This window comes from Lontra canadensis, unplaced genomic scaffold, assembly GCF_010015895.1.
Source record: "Lontra canadensis isolate GAN:19392208 unplaced genomic scaffold, GSC_riverotter_1.0 scaffold57, whole genome shotgun sequence".
Taxonomy (NCBI): domain Eukaryota; kingdom Metazoa; phylum Chordata; class Mammalia; order Carnivora; family Mustelidae; genus Lontra; species Lontra canadensis.
The window spans coordinates 9,961,767-9,984,239 of NW_022631051.1; the positions used below are offsets into that span (position 1 = coordinate 9,961,767).

A 22,473-nucleotide genomic window follows, 5' to 3' on the forward strand; every position below is an offset into this window, starting at 1 on the left:
AAAGGCCAGGGATGGGACTGGGGATTTGGGCAGTTATGGATTTGGGGAGATGAAAAGCAATTCTATCTCCCTTGCTCACTGGGCAGCTGTGGAAGCACCAGAGCTGACCCGAGTCCTGTCTTCCATAAACAATGCCACGTCGGCTGGGAGAGTTGCTTCTACTTGTGCCACATAGGGACCCCAAGGGGCCAGGTGCCAGAGAGCTCACACCCTGCACTGTGGCGGAGACCCCACGTCTACCATTCCCTAGTGCCTGCTTGGTCAGAGATGGACAGGCAGGCTGACCAACTGCTGTGTTCCAGTTTCCCAGGACAAGCCTCCAGGCTCACCTCAGCCTGCTGACGTCCCCCTGGGGATGCAGCAGGTAACCTCAGCCTGACAACATAAGCTTCCCCCCCCCCCGCCCCCCAGGCCAGCATTAGCATCCAGCGAAGGGGAGCACTACAGGAAAGAAGGAGCGGGGAAGCAGTTAAAAAGAAGCACTAAGTTGATCTATGTAAATATTTAAAATTTTAATTCCTCTTTTAGCATCTTTTAAACATGATACCGGTATACAAGATTGTTAATAGCTGATTTTATTAAAGAAGTTGCATTTCATTCTTAAAAATGAAGTCAAAGAACCCAGGAATCACAAGTGGGTGTGAGTTGTTGGGCACGGTGCCATCACTGAGGCATTGCTGCCACCTGGTGATGGCAAACCTCAAGAACAGACTACGAGTGCACAGTCCATTGGTTTCCAAATGTTCCTACTTCAGGGGTCTACTGCAAAGTTGATGCCTGAAGACCCATCCGTGTAAGAAACCCTATTGATTGAAATGCTGGTGGGAGTGAGAGACACTGTCACGGGCACCACCCGTCCTGATTTGGTACTCATAAACATACTTTACAGATTTATTGCAGTGACTGTGTATGGTGAGTTGGCTGCACTTGGGGCAGACCAGGGGTGACAGCCCAGAGTTGCCCTCTAGAGGGGCCAGGACCAGCAGGCTTGTGGCTCAGAGGCCTCAAGTGTCGTACATTTGACCCCAGAACCACAAAAGTGGCTTGGCAGGAGCACATCCCTGGTGCCCTTCATAAGCAGGCTTGGCAAGGGATCCAGGAGCAGGGTGGGTGGTCACGGCTGTGTTGGGGTGCCCGGGCCAAGGTAGACAGCCTTCTCTAGGCCATCTATTGCCTTTGAGTACTCCAGGTATGAAGGGAAGTGTGTGCACTCAAAGTGTCTGTTCCCACGCACGTATGCCAGGAATTCTGGTGTTCCTGGGCAGATGACGTTGTCAGCCAGCAACACTGTCCCCTTCCGTAACAGGCCACACTCCTGCAGGGAAAAGATGGTGGGAAAGGGTGAGCGTGATAGGGACCCAGCAAGCCAGTCCCAAACTGGGAGGGTAAGTGCTCTTGGCTAGAGGGTGGGTCCGTACACTGGCCTGTGCCTGGCCTGGAGTCAGCCCTGCTCCAGCTCCTGGGGCCACAAGGGTCTCCCCACTGCCTTCCATCTCCTCCCTGGCAGCTGCGCACAAGTCCTGCCTCCAGAATATGGCTCTGGGAGGGAAACTCTTTTGCTCCCCATTAGGTCCTGTGTCCCTGCCCCTAGAACAGCATGTGGCAGCCACACAGTTGTTCAGGGACGATAGCCAGAGGAATAAGTGGGAAGAGACAACAGAACCAGGATTCAGGCCACAGGCCCGACTCCAGGCCAGTGGGTCCTTCGGTGGCCTGGTGCCAGGAACATGGGGCTTTTCCAGGTGAGCTGCCTAGTGCCCAGTGCATTGGCGACCGCTGTGCACCATCGCTGGAGATCCCCAACAGCCCGACCAGGGTGACCCTGCAGGGATGTGGGCAGTGGCGGGGTAGACCTCACCACCCCCAGAGGTTTGCTCTGGACATCCCCAAAGTCTGGCAGGTGAGACACCCCTCTACCAGCATCTGGGCCTGGGAGCTCTGCAGAAGGAAGGACCAGCTGGACATGGCCAGGGAGGAGCGCTGGGGACAAGGCTGCCCAGCTTATAGGGAACAACAGAAAGAAAGCTTGGGAGGAAATGCTTGCCTGTGGGAGAGGGGCAGCCCAGGGCAGTTGGTCACCCCGGTTGCCTTGTCCTAGATTTAATTTTGGAAGTGTAGAGCTGCTTTTTCACATGATCATAAAAGTTAAAAGAAAAATAATAAGCAATCTGAGACATCAAAAGCAAAATCAGAGTGACCCCAGGCATGTCTCAAATTGCTAACAGGACCACATGCAATGGAACATCTCTAAGTGGTTTAAAAACACAGGCTTTAACTCCACACCCCTCCAGGGATGTGCCCTAGCACAGAGTCTTACAAGTGTCTCAGTACTCCTGGAGGCCATGGTCACTTCCAGCCTGTGGGCTGTGTGGGGGAAGCCGAGGATCCTCCAGCGAGAGTAGAAAACAGAGCTGTGAGATCAGGGAGGCCAGGGACAGCCCATGAACCAGAGTGGAACAGAAAGTACCACTGTGAATCACGGAGCATTTCCTCATATAAAAAGAAAGCTCCCTAGCAGTCTTGGCTAGAAAGACCTAGAATGGAGAGCTGTCCCAGAGCAGGTGGCCCTGGCCCAGGCCCCAGAAAGGTGGCTTAGGTCTCTAGCCAGAAATGGACAAGGTGAGCAGGAGCTCAAGATGGGTCAGTCAGTGGCCTGAAAGTCATTAGACCCTAAAAAACCAGTGAGTTGACCAGGAAAGAAGGAATGAAAGAAAGCAGCTCTGGGCACGTTTGGAGGGTGCTGGGCCCTACCCACCCTTGAGGAAGCTGGAGACAGCAGGAAGGAAAAGGCAGCACCTATCCTGCCTTTCTCTAGGCATCACACGCCTCCCAACAGAGGACACAGACCCTCTGGAGAACTCTGCCCAGAAGCCTACCCAGTCTGAGCAAACCTCTTGTGCCAACCCCTGCCTGTACTGGATAATGGTTTTAAACTGTGTCCACAGTTCCTTTTCCACTGGGAGTGCGCTGGGCTTAGTGACTCGCTTCTAACAAAGGGAAGGAGGCAAAAGTGGTGGTGCATGCCTTCCGAGACCACAGCTCCCCTGTTGCCTCTTCTGTTTCCATCCCCCGACCCCAGCTGGGGGTTGTGAGGACACCCAAGCAGCCCCGTGGAGAGCCCGTGAGATGCGGCACTGAGGCCTCCTCAGAGAAGCCATCTGATTTCAAATTGCCACCTGCCCCTGCCAGCCTCCAAGCCCGGCCAAGAGAGGGACAGCTGGGCTGCTGCAGAGCTGGGCTGACCGGGCAAAAGCCAAGGGCTGGCAGAGCCCAGCTGCAGGGCTAAAGAATGTGTATTTTAAAAAAAACACAGCCATTCCCAATTCATGACTTCTTTTCTTTTAAGATAATTACCAGCTTTGAACAAGCAGCACTGAGAAAACTATCAGTTTCCTAGTTACTAAACGGCAATATTTGCTACTTTCCTATAAATGCAGGCCCCACAATTATCACATACACCAGAGCTGCTGAAATCCCTCCCTCCCTGTGCAGGCCCAGCTGGGTTGGCTGGCTGGCCTTTGCCTTCAACATCTGATTTCCAGGTTCATGCCCCCAGCCTGAAGCTGGGCCCTCCCCCAGCCGGCCATGCTCCACACATAGCTGCCTGGCTCCTGGCCCAAGGGTCTCCTTGCCATCAGCCACACTGACCACCTGTCTCAGCAGATGGCCAGTCCCCTGTCCCCCTCCACTCTCAGAGCTCAGCACCTCCGTGGAGTTTCCAGGTCTCTGTACCACCCTCTATGGCCATCCCTCCCCACCCTCCACGCACCCAATGGAGACCTTTCCTGGGGACAAATCTGACCTTGTCCTCACCTGCTTAAAACCCCCCCATGTTCCCCTCAGTGTGTGCTGTTCAAGGCCTCCACGTGTGGCTCTGACTTACTGCCCTAGGTCTGCCCATCCCCATGATATCCTGTGCCCTCCTAGACCCCAGGCCAGGGCAGATTCCCTCCTGCCATGTCTAGGCTCCTGGCTTTCCACATCTGGACTAGATCCACTGGGCGCAAGGTCCTGGCCAACCTCTAGCCACAGCTCCGGTGGCCAGGCATCCCCCCATTCATAGTCCCACTGCACAAGGCAGAGTGGCCAGCCCATGGGGAACTGAGGTGGGTAAACACGGGACAAACAACACGGAATCACTCCATGCTGACCGCCAGGAGGGGTAGGCCAGGGTGGGGCAAAACTTCCAAGCCCCCGGTGGAAGGCCAAGGAGCCAGTAAGTGTGACCTTGACCGCCCAGGTAGGGGAAGGTAGTAATCATCGATATAAGTCTGTGCATCGGCTCACGAAGGGCCCACCCGGTGCCCCACGTGGGGACAAGGCAGCCTCTCTGGTCACCACTTGGGGCTAGCCAAACAGCAGCATTGAGGGCTGGGACAGGATGGGGTGTGAGGACAGGGACCAAGGGGTGGAGAGGAATGCGCCATAAGGAGCCTCAGGGGAAAACAGGCAGGAGATGCCCCATTGGTGCTCACCCCTCCCTGTCACCCAGCCTAGGCCACCTAGCGGGCCTGGCCAACTCCTTCTGCCTAGAACCCCCTTCCTCCCATCTCCATGCCGCCCTCTGGCCCTCCACACTCCCTGCCCAAATCTCCTCTGCCGCTGGGGCCAGCCAGGGCTGCCCCTGCACCAGCAGCCAGGAATGAGGCCCATGTGGGTCAGATAGCTGCACAACTCACCTCCAGGAGCTGCGTGTCCGGCAGGTACCGGTCCTTCCAGTGGTCGAGGAAGACCATGTCTAGTGTGTCCACGTCGTATTTCTTCTTCAGCTGGGGGATGACATCCTGGGATGCCCCGACCACAACGGTGACCTGGAACAGCACTCTGTCAGTATCTGTCCTCACAGACGGCTCTGCCTGGGCACCAGCTTGAGGGTCATCACCAGTCTTCTTTGGGGTTCTGGGGAGACAAGTCCCCACTCTGCACCCCACCCCACCGCCCAAGGACAGCCTTGGGAGTTTCCTCTGCGGGGGTTTCTGGGAAACATGGCTTGGGAGGCAGCACAAGGCCACGTATAACAGGATGAAAGAACTACGCTGGGGTGACCCAGGCCCTTCCCTTCCCCCTTGCACCCAGTCCCTGGCACCTGGGTGTCTGCACTCTACGCCCCAGGGCGGCCACACACCCTGTCCTGCAGGCCCGCGAAGTCCAGCATCTGCTGGGTGATGGCAGCATAGTCAGGGTTGAGCTCAATGGTGAGCAGGCGGGCCCCGGGCTCCAGCAAGCGGGCCATGCGCACGGCCGAGTAGCCGCAGTAGGCGCCCAGCTCCAGCAGCACTGATGGGTGCTGCTCCTGCACCACTGCATCCAAGATCTGGCCTGTGGGGTAGAGGGGAGGGTGAGCACAGCAGGAGGAGATGACCCACTCCTGGTCCCAGACCTGCTTCTTTCAGACGGAGCATCGGCCCCTACCAATGACTGCCTCCCCCACCCCCACCGTCGCCACCCCCCCACCATCGCACTAAACGCACCCTCAGAGCTTCCAGAGTTCCTTAGGCCTCTGGGTCTCAGCACATGCTGGTCCCTTTGGTCTCTGCATCTCAGCACAAGCTGGTCCCTCTCTTTTTTGCCTGGTTCCGGACCCCAACTCGTCCTAACCCAGAGCTGCCCTCTGCGGAAGCCCTCACGCCACCATGCCCACGGGCTGCATCCTGGCCCCCTGGGCTGGACACTGTCAGAGTCTCCAAGGGGACTGGACAGTGGCTATCCTATCTGTCCACAGGGCCCAACTCCCAGGGGTGCAGCACAGCACAGGCCTGTGCCCCAGGTTGGAGTCCAAAGGTCAGGAGGTGGAAATGGGGCCCCAGGGCCAAGCAGAGTCCAAGGAGCTCTGTACACGCCCTCATGCCCAGCAGGGCCAGCTAGGAGCCCGCCGGCTGCCGTGCACCACCACCCAGCTCCATCAGAAGGCATGCCAGGGTCAGGCCTACCGACGAACATGGGCTGAGCTGCTCTGTGGCAAGGAAGGGTCCTGGACAGTTTATTGAATGTCTGTCCCTCCTCACGAGGACAGTGATGCGGCCGTCAGGGGTCTTTGCACAGCCTTTGCCCCTAGCTGGGGAGGAGCTGGATGAGCAGCTCCAGGGGCCTCCAGGGCTCCAGGCAATCCCCCTCCCCAACACCCAGAAACACAGCAACAACAGGCCTCCCCTTTCCAGGGCCGGGCTGCCCCCGCCAAGTCCCCTTTCCTGTGCCCGCTACCTGCCGGCTGGACTACCCACCTTTCTTGTCACCCACGTTCATAGCCCACTCCTTTTGTGAGCAATAGGTATCGATGGCCTCCAGCACACTTTGCGGGTCCCCGGCCACTGCGTGTTGCAGCACATGACGCAGGATGCGCTGCTCCTTGGTGTCGCCCATGAACAGGTTGTAGAGGGGCTGCAGGACCAACTCGTTCCAGGAGATAAGGAGTTTGCCCAAGCCCCAGCGTCGCAGGCAGAGAAGCACGAGCAGCACCAGGCCCAATGAGAAGGCTGCCAACAGCAGGGGTGGGGCCTCCGGCATCTGAGACAGGGCAGGGATAGGGTGGGGTGAGGAGGAGGGGAGAGAAGGGGGAGGGAAGAGAGCCGGGCGTAGGGCAGTGGGTTTCTGCGCTTTGCAGCCTGCCAGGAAGCCCTGTAGCAGGCTTGGGGGCTCACAGCTCCTCGGCATTAGTGCTGACCTGCCCCTCCTGGCTTACCCACCCTCTCCTCAGTTTGGGGGTGCTGCTATTGCCCCCCATTGCTCATGGGGGCCTTCAAGAGCTTAGCCATGTGTCCCAGTGGCCCGGCTCATCTCAGTGCTGGGGGAAGGCAGACCTCCTGTCTGGGGCAGTCCCCTGGGGCTGCTCCCTCAGGTGCACAGAGCAGTTGCTGGGTCTGGCTCTCCTGCCTGGGGACCTGCTAGTCACAGCCCCCCTCCCCCCATACTCTCCCAGACAGCCCTGATGGAGGTGGGCACAGGGGAGGCCCCATCTGCGTATAGCGTTCTTGGGTCCTCATACCAGGAGGAGTCTGCGGCCCTTTAAGTGAATTTCCAGGTAAGAACACAGGCAGTCCCCAGGCCAGGCACAGGAGGCAGAGACCCACTAGCCACTCCCCCTGGGGACAGCCACCCACGCTACATCTGTCCCTGGTGAAGGCCAGACCTGCCGCCTGCACCATAGGTAAAAGGGACCCGCCAGCTATAGCAGACAACAACGGGGACGGCACCACGTCCGCCTGGCAAGCCCCCTTCAGGTAGCTAGGGATCCACCCAGACGGGGCCCCTAGAGACACCGGCAAGGTTGAGCCCCTCAGCCCTGGGCTCTTGGCAGGCATGGAGCAGACTTCACAATATTCTGGGCAGATGCCAGAGTTCAGGCCAGACACCTTATAAAATGGGAAAGGACAAAATAAAGAACATGGGAGGCTTTGGTTGGGGCCAATGGTCGCTCACAGGTGACTCACAAGGAAGGGCCATGGAACCCCAGCAGCCACGCAGGGCCTTGCTCTCCTAGAGGCTCTGTTTCAGAAAGGCACATCCAGGAGAGCAGGCAGGCTGAGGGCCTTGGTGGGAAGAGCACTGGAGGAACACTGAGGGCCCTTAACCCCACCACGCAGGACCATGAGGAGACGGTGGGTGGTTTGGGGAACAGGGCAAAGGAGTAGGAAACTGAGGCTCTGCCCCAAGTGAGTATGGACACCCATATTCTGGTGTTTTAGGCATTGTGGTCTACCCACACGGAACACTTTATCAACGGGTCGGAGTGCAGCCACAATGGGCCCCAACCCTCGGCCCACACTTGCTCTTCTGCTCCCAGGGGCCACCCTGACTTTCCGAGCCACTCTCCCAGCCACCTCCTGCCCGCCGTACACACACACCCTTCCTGCTGAAGGGCGGGTGTGTGTACTCCTTCTCTGAGCTCAGCAGCAAAGCAGAGAAAATTGGTGCAGGATTCTTTTGCCTTTAGATATCACCAATGGAAACCATAACCTGAAAATGACCTGGGTCCAGATATCTGGGCCTCTTCCTCTAGGCCAGCCTTGCCTCCTAGGGCAGCACTTCACCCTTCTGTCCTCAGCTGTAGGCCCCAAAGAGGTAGGGAGATGTCAGCCTGGGACCCCAGGGACACAGACAACAGCAGAAGGCCTGAAGTCCTGAGCAGATGTGGCAGGTCTCAGCACCAGAGGCAGTGTCCCTGCCCAGGGTGTGCACCTTGGCCCCACCGTGCCAGAAAGAGTACACCTCAGGAGTCTTGTCTGCCGTAGCTCTGGGGCCCACCCTGGGCAAGGGCCCACTGAGAGGCAGCATCGACCGTGACCCAGGGGGCTGGTGAGGGGAAAACACGGGGTGAGGCAGGGGAGGATACAGTGGATAAGGGTAGAGTATCTCTCTTCTTGTGGACAGCTGACAGGAAATAGTGAGGGGAGGCCCCTGAAGCCTGAAGGAGCTAGAACTTTCTACCACTCAGGATTTCCTAACCACACATCTGTGTTGCTTTATTTGTCATTACCATTATTACTCATAGCACTGTTTGGGTGATGCTACAACGCACCACTGTTTTATTCTCTGCATTTAAAAAAATACCCAGTAAATGTTGGAAATAATCAAAATATCAAAAATAAGAAGTAGCTTTGCGCAGTGGCAGTATCGTAGCCAATGAGGTTTATCCGAGGCGCGATTATTGCTAATTGAAAAATGAGAAGTAATATTCTACTTAGGTATCCCATTACTTGACGGACTCTAGAGTCATAAACTATAAATTTCAATCTCTGTAATACTTGGCTTGTGTTAAAAACCTGGCTTGTAAATCGCTAATCTCTAGGTCTGTTTATAACTGCACAGTACTGTGTGCCTCGGGGCTTACAAGAGGGCACAGGGAGGGCTGCAACCTGGGGGGAGGCTCTGCTTTGGCTCTGAGTCCTGTTTACCTAACAGATATGCGAACAGAAAGGGCAATGCTGGGACTTTAAACCACTTTGGGGGGAGAGGGAATCGTCGGGAGGATAAAGGAAACTCAACGCCGGGCCAGGAGGCCAGAGCACGGAAGCCAAGCAGCACTCTCAGATCCTCTCTGTTCTGTATAGGTTCAAAACAAGCCATAAGGGAAAGTTTTTAAGTGGCTCGCCGAGCACAGTCTCAAACATGGCTTCTTGACCACATCAAGGGCTGGAGGCAAAGCTTCGGTGCAGGATCCTGGGTCTCCTATCTCTCGTGGCTGTTGACCTCAGGGTAGCAGTGCAGGGAGAAGCTGCGCACGGACTTCAGGGTTTGGCCGAAGAGGCTAGGCCTTTATAAGGCTTCCACAGATGATACATTTAGTATCATGAGAGCATGAAAGAAATAAAGGGAGACACAAATTAATGGAAAGACATCCCATGTTCATGGACTGGAAGATCTGATATTGTTACGATGTCAATATGAAAGTCATCTACAGATACAGTGCAATTCCCATCAAAACTGCAATGGCATCTTTTGTAGGAATAGAAAAGTCCTCCAAAAGGTCATTTCAAATTCAAAGAGCCACAACAACTGGAGAAAGAACAAAGTCGGAGGACTCCTACTTCCTGATTTCAAAACTTACCACAAAGCTACAGTAAATAAAATAGTGTGGTACTAGCATAAGGTAAACATATAAACCAACAGAACAGAACAGAGAGGCCAGAAATAGCCCCCCATGTCTATGATCAAATGATTTTTTAACAAGAGCGCCAGGACCACTCAAGAGGAAAGAACAGTCTCTCTAATAAATGGCTTGGGGACAGATTTCCACATGCAAAAAAATTAAGTTGGACTCACACACCACATACAAAAAGGAACTCAAAATGGATGAAAGCCTTGGGGCGCCTGGGTGGCTCAGTGGGTTAAAGCCTCTGCCTTCGGCTCAGGTCATGATCAGGGTCCTGGGATCGAGCCCCACATCGGGCTCCCTGCTCACTGGGAAGCCTGCTTCCCCTTCTCTCTCTCTCTCTGACAGCTGCTCTTCCTCCTTGTGATCTCTGTCTCTCTGTCAAATAAATAAATAAATAAATAATCTTAAAATTAAAAAAAAAAAAAAGGATCAAAGCCTTGATTTTCAGAGCTAAAACTAGAAAACTCTTAGAAGAAAACATAGTAAATCTTCATGACCTTGAATTTGGCAATGGATTCTTACAAAGGACACCAAAAGCACAGGCAACAAAAGAAAAATAAATTGAATTTCATTAAAATTAAAAGCATCAAAGGACATTATCAAAAGAACGAAAGGAAAACTCACAGAATGGGAGAAAATATTTGCAAATCATACATCTGATACGGGTTTAATATCTTAAATATATAGGGGCACCTGGATGGCTCAGTCAGTTAAGCATCTGACTCTTGGTTTCCGCTTAGGTCATGATCTCAGGGTCGTGGGATAGAGCCCCATGTGAGGCTCTGTGCTGAGCGGGGAGTCTGTTTGGAATTTTCTCTCTCTCTGCCCCTCCCCCTGCTTGTGCCACACGGTCGCTCTCTCTCTCTCTCTCTCAAAGAAAAAAAAAAAAAGGGGGTGGTCTTGATTATATAAAGAATTCCTATTTTGCAACAACAAAAAGACAAACAACCCAATGAGAAAATGGGCAAAGGACATTTCTCCAAAGATCTACAAATGACCAATAATACGCACGTGGAAATATGCCCAACATCATTAGTCATTATGGAAATGCAAACTGAAACCACCTGAGATACCACTTTACACCCATTAAGGTGGCTCATTTCCCAAAAAAAATTGGTAAATGTTAAATAACAAATGTTGACGAGGATGTGGGAAAACCGGAACCCTTGTGGGCTGCCGACAGCAGTGAAAAACGGTGCAGCTGCTGTGGAAAGCAGTTTGGTGGTTTCTCGAAAAGTTAAATATAGAACTAACCTATGACCAGCAATTCCACTCCTGGGTGCACACTCCAAAGAACTGGAAGCAGGGACTTGAACCGAAACCACTGCCCCGATGTTCCCCGTGGCATTATTCTCAACAGCCAAACAGGGCAAACAGCCCATCTATCCACGGAAGAAGGGACATGTTGCGTCCCCAGGATGAATAGCACTTCATCACTAACATGAATGAAACACTGATTCATGCTACCACTTGGATGAACCGTGGAAGATGTTATGGTACGTAAAAAAAATATAGATATAGATAGATACTACATGATAATATATATATGATATAAATTTATACAAATAAATATATATAAATATAAATATATACTATATGATAAAAATATAGATATAGATAGATACATATAGTTCACTTCTGTGAACTTTGTAGGGCAGGCAAATCCACAGAGAAAGAAAGTAGAACAGAAGCTGCTGGAGTCGGGTGGAGGGGTCGGGGAATTACTCCTGAATGGGTATGGTGTTTGTTTGGGGGATGATGAGAAAGTTCTGGAAATAGTCACAATGGTTACACGACTCTGAGAATGTACTTAATACCACTCAATTGTACACCTGTAACACTGAAATGGCTAAAATGGCAAATTTTAGCTTAAGTATTTTTTTTTTAAGATTTTATTTTTAAGTAATCTCTATACCCCATGTGGGGCTTGAACTTACAAACCCAAGATGAAGAGTAGCCTGCTCCATCGACTGAGCCAGCCAGGCGCCTCATAACTTAAGTGTGTTTTACTGTAGGAAAAAGAACACTGGAAAACAAACAAAATGGACAACCCCGTTTCTGGCCCTTCCTGTTCTAAAAATGGAAAAGGGACATGCCATTCCCCATAAGGAAGCAGGATCCAGAAAATCAAGTGCTGCTCCCATCTCCCTGGGGGATTCAGGGCGCTCAGGCATCTCTTGCTCTAACCCTGCTGACTGGCCCTGGGGGGCAGCTGGGAGGACGGGTACAGCTTGGACACCTGCCTCCACATTCATGGTCCTTCTTGGAGGCAGGGGAAGGGGCGTTCCTGTCTCAGCAGAGTCTGCCTGCCCCGTCTGCTTCCTTCCAACAGGCCTACAGTGTACAGCCAGCATCCACCTCAGCCAGCATCCACCTCTCCACAGACCTCTCTCCCCACACAGCAAAAATAACACCCAGCCCCAAACCCTACTTATCATAAGCTGGTCCTTCAGTATTCCCCCAGCAACCATGAAACTGTAGCTTCCCTCAACTCTGATTACCATTTATCATCGTCCAGACCCAAAGAGGGCAAGCAAGATGCTTGGCAGCTGGGCCAAGACCCCCAGCCACCCTTGAACCAAGTTAAGGACAGGCGGATGGGCCCCTAACACCCAGAGCCATTGGTCCCGGGACCTTCAGTTCCATGATCCTTTGTGACCAAAGTGCTTCCCCACATACAGCCTGACACACAGCACAATTTCACTGAGAACTGGGCCCCCAGTGTGTGCGTGTGGGGGTGTGGGGGCTCCACTCCCTGCTGAGTCTGCCCCTCCCTTGTCCACTCCGCTCTTAAACTCCAGCCCTGCAGGATGGCCAGCTCGGAGGTGCTTCTGTCTCTCTCTGTGTTGTAGCCAGATGGCCTACCCTTTTGTCAGCTGGTCAGTGATCTTTTTACACATGTAACGTATCCTAGATGACACTCTTTTTTTCTCTAAAGGAAATGCAAATGTTTTTCATAAACACATCGCAAGTAACCGTTGGTGGATACGTTACCAAGACTCTTAGAGTTCTGTAAAATGATGACTCAATTGTATGACATCGTTCCTAGGCTCATTTAAAAAAAAACCGTGAAAGTGCACTAGAACTTTTGGTCCCTTTGTGAGGCTCTGAATCTGCTGTTAGGCCCACACTGCCATCACCTCCTTCTGAAGAGCAGGTCTCTGCCCACGCTCGTTCTGGAAACTAGGGAGGGCCAGGATGCTTGTGCTTGTGCCTGAGGCTGCAGGAGCAACAGAAGAAAAGTCCAGGCCAGAAGGAACTCAGGCCCCCTCCCTGACCAAGAGCTGCAGCGCCAAGCATCCCAGCTCCCCCAGTCACTTCTGACACAGTCTCAGCCCCTGCTTCTTGGAGGACCCCCACCCTAGGCCCAGCCCCTCTTCTGGTCAATGGACTCATGCACTAGAAACAGGGCCAGCTGTCTTGGCTCTGAATGGAGGCCAGGTCTCAGAGTGCACAGAACATTCTGGGGGCAAAAACAGGCAGGCTGGCCAGAATCCTTGTGGGGAGAACAGAAAAGATGGGGGTGGAGTGGGCCAGGAGATGCCTGCCAGGGTGGGATGGTTGGCTACCTGCCCCACTGGCCAGCCGTCTAGGACAAAACCCAAGATACCGCGCTGCCTGGGTACTGGGAGAGTTCTGGCAGTACACGGGCAGTTTCAGCAAAGCCCGAGCAGCTGCCTGCTTCCAGCCCTGCCCCTGTGTGCAAACTGAATGCGGACTCCCCATCTTACTCCTCGTACGCTGGATGGCAGCCCTTTGTTCTGTCTCCGGTCTGCCGCTCATTTAGGGCATCTGGTGGTGATTCTGACTCCCGATCCAGTGCTCCTGACAAACAACCACTATGGCAGTGAGGGCAGGTCTCAGTTTCATGATTCTGAATATACTCTCAGAGGCTGGGTAAGAGGCCAGGCTTCCAAACAGCAGCTCTGGGGCTGGAAGTACTTCCTGACTGCTGGGGAGGCCTCTTTGTCTCTCTGGTTGATCACGCTCCTCCCACGGGGAGCTTCTCCATTGACTGAAACCCCCTTCTCACACCCCTGCTGACAGTGTGTCACCATGGTGCTAATTCTGTCCGCTTCCTTTCTGGTCAGCATAACTTCACTAAGGATAATTTGGAACCTCAGTGGCATTCATGGGAAACTGCAGATCTCCCAAGAGTGGCTCCTGAGACCTCTCCCTTTCATCCCCTCCACTCCTCCTTCCTCCTGTCCTGCCTTTTGTTCTCTCTCCAGCTCCCTTGCATCCTCTGATCTGACCCCTGGAAGCCCCTACCTCCTCCTTCCCGTCCAGCCTGCCAGATTTTCCCCTCACTTCCAGCCCTTTAGCTCCCATAGTCACTGCCACAAAGAACCCCCTGCCCCATTGGGAGCTCTCAAAGGACTCAGGAACCCCCAAAAGTAACCACCTGAGGTTGAAAAAGAAAAAAAAAAGCTAACTGGAAACAGACATTTAGTCCATGGCCTCCATAAGATTATATATCAGGGCAAAAAGATCTTAAAGGCCTCCTCCGTGAACACTGGTGAAAAACTTTAGCCCTCACGTTGAACAGATAACTAACCTGTTCTGTCTGCTAGAAACACAATCCAGATAAAAATATCAAATGAAACAAAGACAAGGTCCAATTCTTATGTAAACTAGTGAGTTTTATAGAATTGTATTTATGCCTGATGCATGGCTCAAAGTTTTATTTATTTTTTTAAAAGATTTTATGTATTTACTTATTTGAGAGAGAGAGAGAGAGAGAGCATGAAGAGGGGAAAGGTCAGAGGGAGAAGCAGATTCCCTGCAGAGCTGGGAGCCCGATGTGGGACTCGATCCCAGGACTCCGGGATCATGACCTGAGCCGAAGGCAGTCTTAACCAACTGAACCACCCAGGCGCCCATGGCTAAAAATTTTAAATGAAAAACATAAGATCTCCATTTACATCTGTCTGTATGTTTATTTATGTATGATGCACGGGTGTGTGTGTGTGTGTGTGTGTGTGTGTGTGTCTGTATAGCATTTCTCTACCTCCAGATGGTATCACCAAATTAATTTATAAGATCCCTTAAAGGGGTGCCTGGGTGGCTCAGTGGGTTGGAGCCTCTGCCTTCGGGTCAGGTCATGGTCCCGGGGTCCTGGGATCGAGCCCCGCGTCAGGTTCTCGGCTCCGCGGAGAGCCTGCTTCCTCCTTTCTGCCTGCCTCTCTGCCTACTTGTGATCTCTGTCTGTCAAATGAATAAATAAAAAATCTTAAAAAAAAAAAAAAATCCCTTAAAGTAGTTCTAGCTTTATCTAATTGGCTTAGAGAAAAATAAGCACTTAAATAAATTAAATCTTCCCCAAACTCCCAGAAATAGAAGACTCAACTCAACTATTTTTCAGGTTTACAAAATTTGGGTAATCTCTGGTAAATAAGACTAACTTAATATTATTGATTTAATGAAACAGGTATATCTTCAGTGTTATCAACATTAAATGTAATACAAACATACATTTTTATTCTACTTTGGCTTCTTAGTCAAATAAGTTAATATTTTATCTATTCAATGTTTAAGATTGCACATACGATAAATCTGATTTTCATCAAACTGAGTTCCTATTCTTTACTTAAAGATTTATTTACTTATTTGAGAGAGAGAGAGAGAGCACAAGGGTGAGGAGAGGCAGAGAGAGAGAGGGAAAGAACCTCAAGCAGACTCCCCATGGAGCTAGGAGCCCAATGCAGGGCTGATTCCATGACTCTGAGATCATGACCTGAGCTGAAATCAAGAGCGGGTCACCCAGCCGAGCCACTGAGGCACCCCTCAACAATCTTCATGTTTTATAATATATCTGCCTCCAAGTGCCTAGCTGGCTCAGTCAGTAGAGCATGTGACTCTTGATCTTAGGGTCGTGAGTTCGAGCCCCATGTTGAGGGTAGATATTACTTAAAATATATTTGCATATACATATCTGCTTCTAAAAACTGTCTCCAAAGACACTTCTGGTAACTTGGTACCTTAGAGTTATGCCAAGTTAAGTCAAATAACAGATATTCATTGAATATGTAAATGACTTCTACATAAGATAAAGTGCTGAAACAGTCATTATTAATTATAGTTTAAGTTTTAGGGCGCCTGGGTGACTCAGTTGCTTAAGTATCTGCCTTCGGCTCAGGTTGTGATCCTGCAGTCCTGGGACCGAGCACCCCACCCCCAGAGCACCTTGCCCCCAATACGGCAGGGAGCTTGCTTCTCCCTCTTTCTCTGCCCCTCCCCCTGCATTTGCTGTCTCTCGCTCTCTATCTCAAATAAATAAATAAAATCTTTAAAAAATGTATTTGTGCGATGCCTGAGTGGCTCAGTCCTTAAGTGTCTGCCTTTGGCTCAGGTCATGATCCCAGGGTTCTGTGTCTGGCTCCCTGCCTGGCAGGAAGCCTGCTTCTCCCTCTCCCACTCCCCCCCCCCCCCCCCCCCCCCCCCCACTTGTGTTCCCTCCCTGGCTGTCTCTTTCTCTGTCAAATAAATAAAATCTTTAAAAAAAAATGTATTTGTACTATTCAGAGTATATACCGCTATAGATTATAACTTGGCATATTCATAAAACTTGCTGATCTGTTACAGAATGTTGGTGTATGACTGATGATTCATAATCATTTATCCTAGTTTTCTCTATAAAATAAAGGTTGCAGGGACGCCTGGGTGGCTCAGTTGGTTAAGCAGCTGCCTTCGGCTCAGGTCATGATCCCAGCGTCCTGGGATCGAGTCCCACATCGGGCTCCTTGCTTGGCAGGGAGCCTGCTTCTCCCTCTGCCTCTGCCTGCCATTCTGTCTGCCTGTGCTCGCTCTCTCTCCCTCTCTCTCTGACAAATAAATAAAATCTTAAAAAAAAAATATTTAAAATAAAGGTTGCAAATGGCTAAAATTTATAATCAGTATATGAAAACAAAACTACTACAAAAAATAAGAGTGAAGAGAAACAACTTTGTATACAAAGAAGGAAAATAGAATGTGTTTCACATGAAAAATATGCAAAGAATGTAGGATTTGTTTTTGTTAAGGAAAGGAGGATAGTAATTTTATTCTAGAGTTTCATTTTCAAAAAAGGGAAGGTATAGAACAAGAATCTGAATGGATATAGGAAGTTGTAGGTCAAAGCTGGCTAAGATTAAATGGGTTTGTATACAAAGTTTTTGAAATGACCTTTACCATCAGTAAAATACTAATGTAAGACTAGAATTTGGTTTTCTCTCTGCTCAAGCAACAAAATTTCTTGGATTAGTGGTCTGCTTATAACAAGAGATCATGAAAGGTTTTTCTTTACCTTTTGGGTAATCTTTACCAACCCTTCCCTTTTGTGGAAACAAAGATTCTCTCTTATCAAAATAATTTCCTGTGTTTCATGTTGTTATTACTGTGTTCTTGATTACATAAGAGAATCTAGTCTTCTCACTGCCAAAAAAGCCAACTTTGTTTTTTTAAACAATCATGTTATCACTTATATTTACTTATGAATTCTTTTATTGTCGTTTAGGTTATGTAAATAACCAAAAAATTGTTTCACAGTGAACTGGGATCCTATTTAGCCAAGCATTCACACCTTTCGATATTTTTGACAACTCTGTCTTCCCCAAAACAAATCCTAAATGAAATTCTTTTCTTTTCTTTCTTTCTTTCTTTTTTTTTTTTTAAGATTTTATTTATTTGACAGAGGTCACAAGCAGGCAGAAAGGCAGGCAGAGAGAGAGGTGGGGAAGCAGGCTCCCCGCTGAGCAGAGAGCCCGATGTGGGGCTCGATCCCAGGACCCTGGGATCATGACCTGAGCTGAAGGCAGAGGCTTAACCCACGAGCCACCCAGGCGCTCCATGAATTTATTTTCTCGACTTCAAACTGGCTTTGGGATTTCCCAGAGGGCCTCTAGAAGATCTCAAAGGGTTTGTTCTTTCACCTCATAAAAGAGAAGAGTTAAACTAAGTAGTTTTAATGTTTTATTTATTTATTTTTAAGATTTTTAAAAATTTATTTGAGAGGGAGTGCTCAAGCAGGGGACTGGCAGAGGGAGAGAGAGAAACAGGCTCCCTGTAAAGTCGAGAGCCTGATGCAGGGCTTGATCCCAGGACCCCAGGACCCCAGGATCATGACCCGAGCTGAAGGCAGACACTTAAACCAACTAAGCCTCTCAGGCGCCCTTAAAACTAAGTAGTTTTACTAACAAGTTGGATTTCATGAAAGTCATTGTCAAATTAAGACATGCTGCTTAACCCTCCAAGAGTTTTATTTGTAAGTAGATGTTATTTGATATCAGGATGTCAGAATTTACATAAAGTTCCTATACATTTGTGAGAGCCCTCAGTGACTGTGAAATATTCTGGTATAATGTTATCATCACCATTCCAGTTAATACTTTAAATGGCGTGTATGCTATAGAAACCACCAAGTTTCCTTGTCAGTTGTGTTATTTTTATAAGCGACTCCCAGCAAATTTTTTTTTTTTTAAAGATTTTTATTTATTTATTTGAGAGAGAGACAGTGAGAGAGAGCATGAGTGAGGAGAAGGTCAGAGAGAGAAACAGACTCCCCGCGGAGCCGGGAGCCCGATGCGGGACTCGATCCCGGAACTCCAGGATCATGACCTGAGCCGAAGGCAGTCGTCCAACCAACTGAGCCACCCAGGCGTCCCTCTCCCAGCAAATTTTTAACCCCAAGTCATTTTAAGTCTTTGTCACCCACAGATAGTTTCTGTTCGGAGAAATTCTTCTCCAAAAGCATTTGCAATCAGCTATAGGACAGAGTGCTTCATCTTCAACAGAAAGAGACTGTCTCCAAGACCCATGGAAAGGACTATGACAGGTCCCTGGGGTACAGACTTCTGGTGGCCTTGCCTCTCAGATCATCCCATGGGACTGAGTAAGGAGCTCCAGAACTCTAGTGCAGAAACCAATGGGCTTGTGAAACTAGGCAAGAATCAACTAAATGGAACTGGATGAACTGATAAAAGATGATTTTAAGTTTATATGGCTTTTGTCTGGAATATTCTTGGCTCATTAGTGTTCTATTTTCCGGATATTAAAAAAAAACCCTTTCTTTTTTCTATTAAGCTATCTCTGAATCATCCCACTCTAGCAAGTTATATTTTTGTAAACAAAATTGAAGCATTTATCTTCTTCTCCCTGCTTGATTCCTCCAAAAATTGGAATCTATTGTTGAGTATTCTTATTTTCGTGGCAATATAGTTATCTGCATAGGTTCAATAAAAATCTGTCCTCTTTGCGATAGGACATAATTTTAAAAAGCTAGTTATATAACCAGGAGACGTCATGTTTGAAAATGATGCATGGTATCAGATGACCAGAAGGTTTTGAGGAGCTGCAGTCAACTTTACAAGGAGCAATGCTCACAAAGCCCTCTGGAAAAAACCAGCCTGGTATTTGGCTTAGAGATTCCCAGCCTTACAAGTGAGTAAGGAAGGTCAATTCCTGGCAGGCCCAGGAACCCTAAGATATTTGGGGGAGCTTGAGAAGAGAGCAATTCACTCAAATCTATACATGAAGTCTGATGGCAAGTTCTTGCTTTGGCTTCCTAGCCTTAACAGGCTTTTAAGATTCCAATCTGAGATTCCCCATGAAAAGTTCCACAAAGCAAACTTAACAAGGCCTATGAGGTCAATTGCCTTTTTTGTTGTACTTATGTAAAAAATCAGGCCACATTTAATGAGACCAGAATTATTTTGTAAAACAAGAATAACCTTCCTTTGAATATATTTAAAAAAAAAAAAAGAATTATTTATTTGAGAGAGAGTGTGTGTGCGGGAGCACCTGAGTGGGGTTTGGAGACAGAGGAAGTTGGGGGGGAGAGAGAGAAGCAGACTACCTGCTAAGTATGGAGCCCAATCAACCCGGAGATCACATCGTGGGACGAAATCAAGAGTCAGACGCTTAACTGAACCACTAGGCACCCCTTCCTTTGATTATCTTTTTTTTTTTTTTTAGATTGATTCTTCTTAATTTTATTTTTTTTTAATTTTATTTTTAATAAACATATAATATATTTTTTCCCCCAGGGGTACAGGTCTGTGAATCGCCAGGTTTACACACTTCACAGCACTCATCATAGCACATACCCTCCCCAATGTCCATAACCCCACCCCCCCTCTCCCAACCCCCCTCCCCCCTGCAAGCCTCAGTTTGTTTTGTGAGATTAAGAGTCACTTATGGTTTATCTCCCTCCCAATCCCATCTTGCTTCATTTACTCTTCTCCTACCCCCTTAACCCCCCATGTTGCATCTCCTCTCCCTCATATGAGGGAGATCATATGATAGTTGTCTTTCTCCGATTGACTTATTTCGCTAAGCATGATCAAAAAGGGAGATGGCTCTAAGGGAAATGTTATGTCTCAATGGGGGAAAATAATACACCCTTGTGGGTTATCAGATTTTAATCCTGTTTATTGTGTTTGAGGTGACTGGGACTGACATCCTCCCATATTACACATTTTGTCGGCCCTCACCAAACCCTCAGGTCCTCTAGTTTCCTTCAGTATCTGGCTACAACTCTCCAAGTCGATGTTTCCAATTTTTCCTCCTTCCTTCCTGACTTGGCATCACTGAGAACTAAAACCTGACTACCCAGACCCTTCCTGGGACACTGATTATCTTGCTGTCACCCCTTTTCCTCCAGGATCTGAAAAGCCCCTCATGCTGAAGCATGCAGACAGCTTGACATGACCCTCAAAGAGCTCATCACCGCAACAAATGGTGTGTGCCCGCCTTCATTCCTAGAGCTGCGGCTGCATGGGCCCTTCCCAGTCCATGGGAACTCCCACATCTCCCATGTTCTGCTCTGTCAATAATCTTGACTGTGACACTGATGTCTACACTGTCACCACAAACACTCAAACTACAAACTGGGAAATTCACTGAATTGGTCCTCACCCATAATCTAGAAATGTTTACACATCAATGTCTAAACTTGTCCCAACTGGCCACCTGTAGGGCTCAAAAACCAGGTTTACATTCAGCTCTGACCATTCATCTTTGCTTTTCTTTCTGTTTCCACAGAAATGTCCCTCATTAAAGCCTGATCACTGGAATCATCCTGCAAATATCCTCTACTACTAAGCCCCAACAGTTGGTTCCACAAAAGGTGATCAAACAGAAAAAAGGTTTCTGTTAGTCAGCAGACAGAACATCTCTTCTTTCCTTCAACAGAGGGGAACCTGCCGCAGACTCTCTCCTTGACCAAACTCTATCCAAGCTCCTCTGAGTCTTCAGAATTCTCAATTAGGTCTCAACCTTGGCCTATGAAAACTTCAACAAACACTAAATAGTGTCTAACAGCTCAAGGCTGCATCCTTGGGATGACCTTGGCCTCCTTAAGGTGCGTGACAGGGAACTCAAGGGTTCCAAAAGAAAGGACTGTTTCAGCTAACACCTGAGGATTGGGCTCCATCTCCCAGCTTCAGGCAAAGCAGAGAAGCCTAACTCCCATAAGCAACACTTAGCATTTCCAAACGGGGGGGGGGGGGGGGGTGTCACAATGACAAACTGCTTTTTCCCACTTTCGTTATTTCTCACTTTCCTGACTCACTCAGGTCTGTCATTCCCATCCCCCCACACACTTACTCTTCCTTTAAAAGTGCCTCTGAACAAATCCGAATGGAGCTCAGCTCTTTCCCCTACTATTCTTAGCTACTGAATAAAATCTGTACTTACTGTGGTAACTACCATCCAGCGGTGTTCATCTATGGCCACCCTCTCCCCACGAGGTTTGGCACTGCTCCACAGAGCGCTTCTGGGAGTTGGGAGGCAGCAGGCAGTCTGGAAAGTTAGCCCCAGGCAATAGGTCAAGAAAAGTCCCTGACTCTTATAATCTGAAAGGCTGTTATGTCAGGTCCCTTCTGGGGTGACTTCCTCTTTCTCAATCTTTCTCACTTGAGGTTGAGGCCACACCAGCCAGACCCAGTCCTGTGGGGTGCTGGGCTCTGGTCGCTTCCTTTCTGGGGTGGCAGCCATTCCTCTGAAAGGAGAAGCCTGAAGGTCCCACAAGTTTTCCCCTGGAAAGATCATTGAGCCCCTCAGGGCCTGGATGCCCACAATGACCCCTGCTCAAAGACCAAGTGTGACCCTTCCTTGGTGAGTCAGGCTCTGACCCCGAAAGTCCATGGAGTCAAAGCCCTCCCCAGGAGACAGCCCCCACCTTAGTGTATGGATCCCCACAGGAGGCTGGATCCCCTATCTTTGTCTGGAACCCCATCCCCAAGTCGGATCTTCACACTCCAATACAGATCTTCCACTCCCTCAACCCAGTCTGGTATCCCAGCCCCTTCTTTTCTGTCCAGAGACTCCCACCCAATGTCGGATCCTTTCACACGGGTTCTAATTTGCCACCCCGCTTCCGTAGCTCCTAGGACAGATTCCCACGTCCCCCACCCCGGATCAGATCCGCCCCAGGTCCGGAGACCCCCACCCTGGATCAGATCCACCGCAGGTCCCGAGACCCGCACCCCGGCTCAGATCCGCAGCAGGTCCCGAGACCCGCACCCCGGATCAGATCCACCCCAGGTCCCGAGACCCGCACCCCGGATCAGATCCGCCGCAGGTCCCGAGACGCGCATCCCAGATCAGATCCGCCGCAGGTCCCGACCCGCACCCCGGATCAGATCCGCCCCAGGTCCCGAGACCCGCACCCCGGATCAGATCCGCCCCAAGTCGGGAAACCCGCACCCCGGATCAGATCCACCGCAGGTCCCGAGACCCGCACCCCTGATCAGATCCTCTCCCGGTCCGGAGACCCCACCCTAGGCCGGATCCCCGCGGCCCGCCGGCGCTCTCACCTCGTCTTCGGCGGCGGCGTCCTTAGTCTGCAGGACCCGCCCCGAGCCGGCGCGCAGGCAGCGCGGCGGACAGCCCCGAGCGCCTAG

At 50.1% G+C, this 22,473-nt stretch overlaps 1 protein-coding gene and 1 pseudogene across 3 annotated transcripts; one reads left to right on the forward strand and one right to left on the reverse strand.

The window, feature by feature from the left end:
* Positions 1 to 491: 491 nt before the first annotated feature.
* COMT (catechol-O-methyltransferase) lies at positions 492 to 22,473 on the reverse strand. 3 transcript variants are annotated; one of them, XM_032875881.1, is made up of 5 exons: positions 22,387 to 22,473; positions 6,222 to 6,504; positions 5,126 to 5,319; positions 4,680 to 4,811; positions 492 to 1,315 (listed from the first exon to the last, which is right to left on the reverse strand). In XM_032875881.1, exons 2-5 carry the CDS (start codon positions 6,502 to 6,504, stop codon positions 1,115 to 1,117), a joined length of 810 nt encoding a protein of 269 aa, XP_032731772.1. In that variant the 5' UTR covers positions 22,387 to 22,473; the 3' UTR covers positions 492 to 1,114. The 3 variants fall into 3 exon arrangements, with proteins under 3 accessions (XP_032731772.1, XP_032731771.1, XP_032731770.1); XM_032875880.1 differs by lacking the exon at positions 22,387 to 22,473 and adding an exon at positions 9,096 to 9,495; XM_032875879.1 differs by lacking the exon at positions 22,387 to 22,473 and having other exon boundaries at positions 6,222 to 6,826.
* LOC116878500 lies at positions 8,591 to 8,711 on the forward strand (annotated as a pseudogene).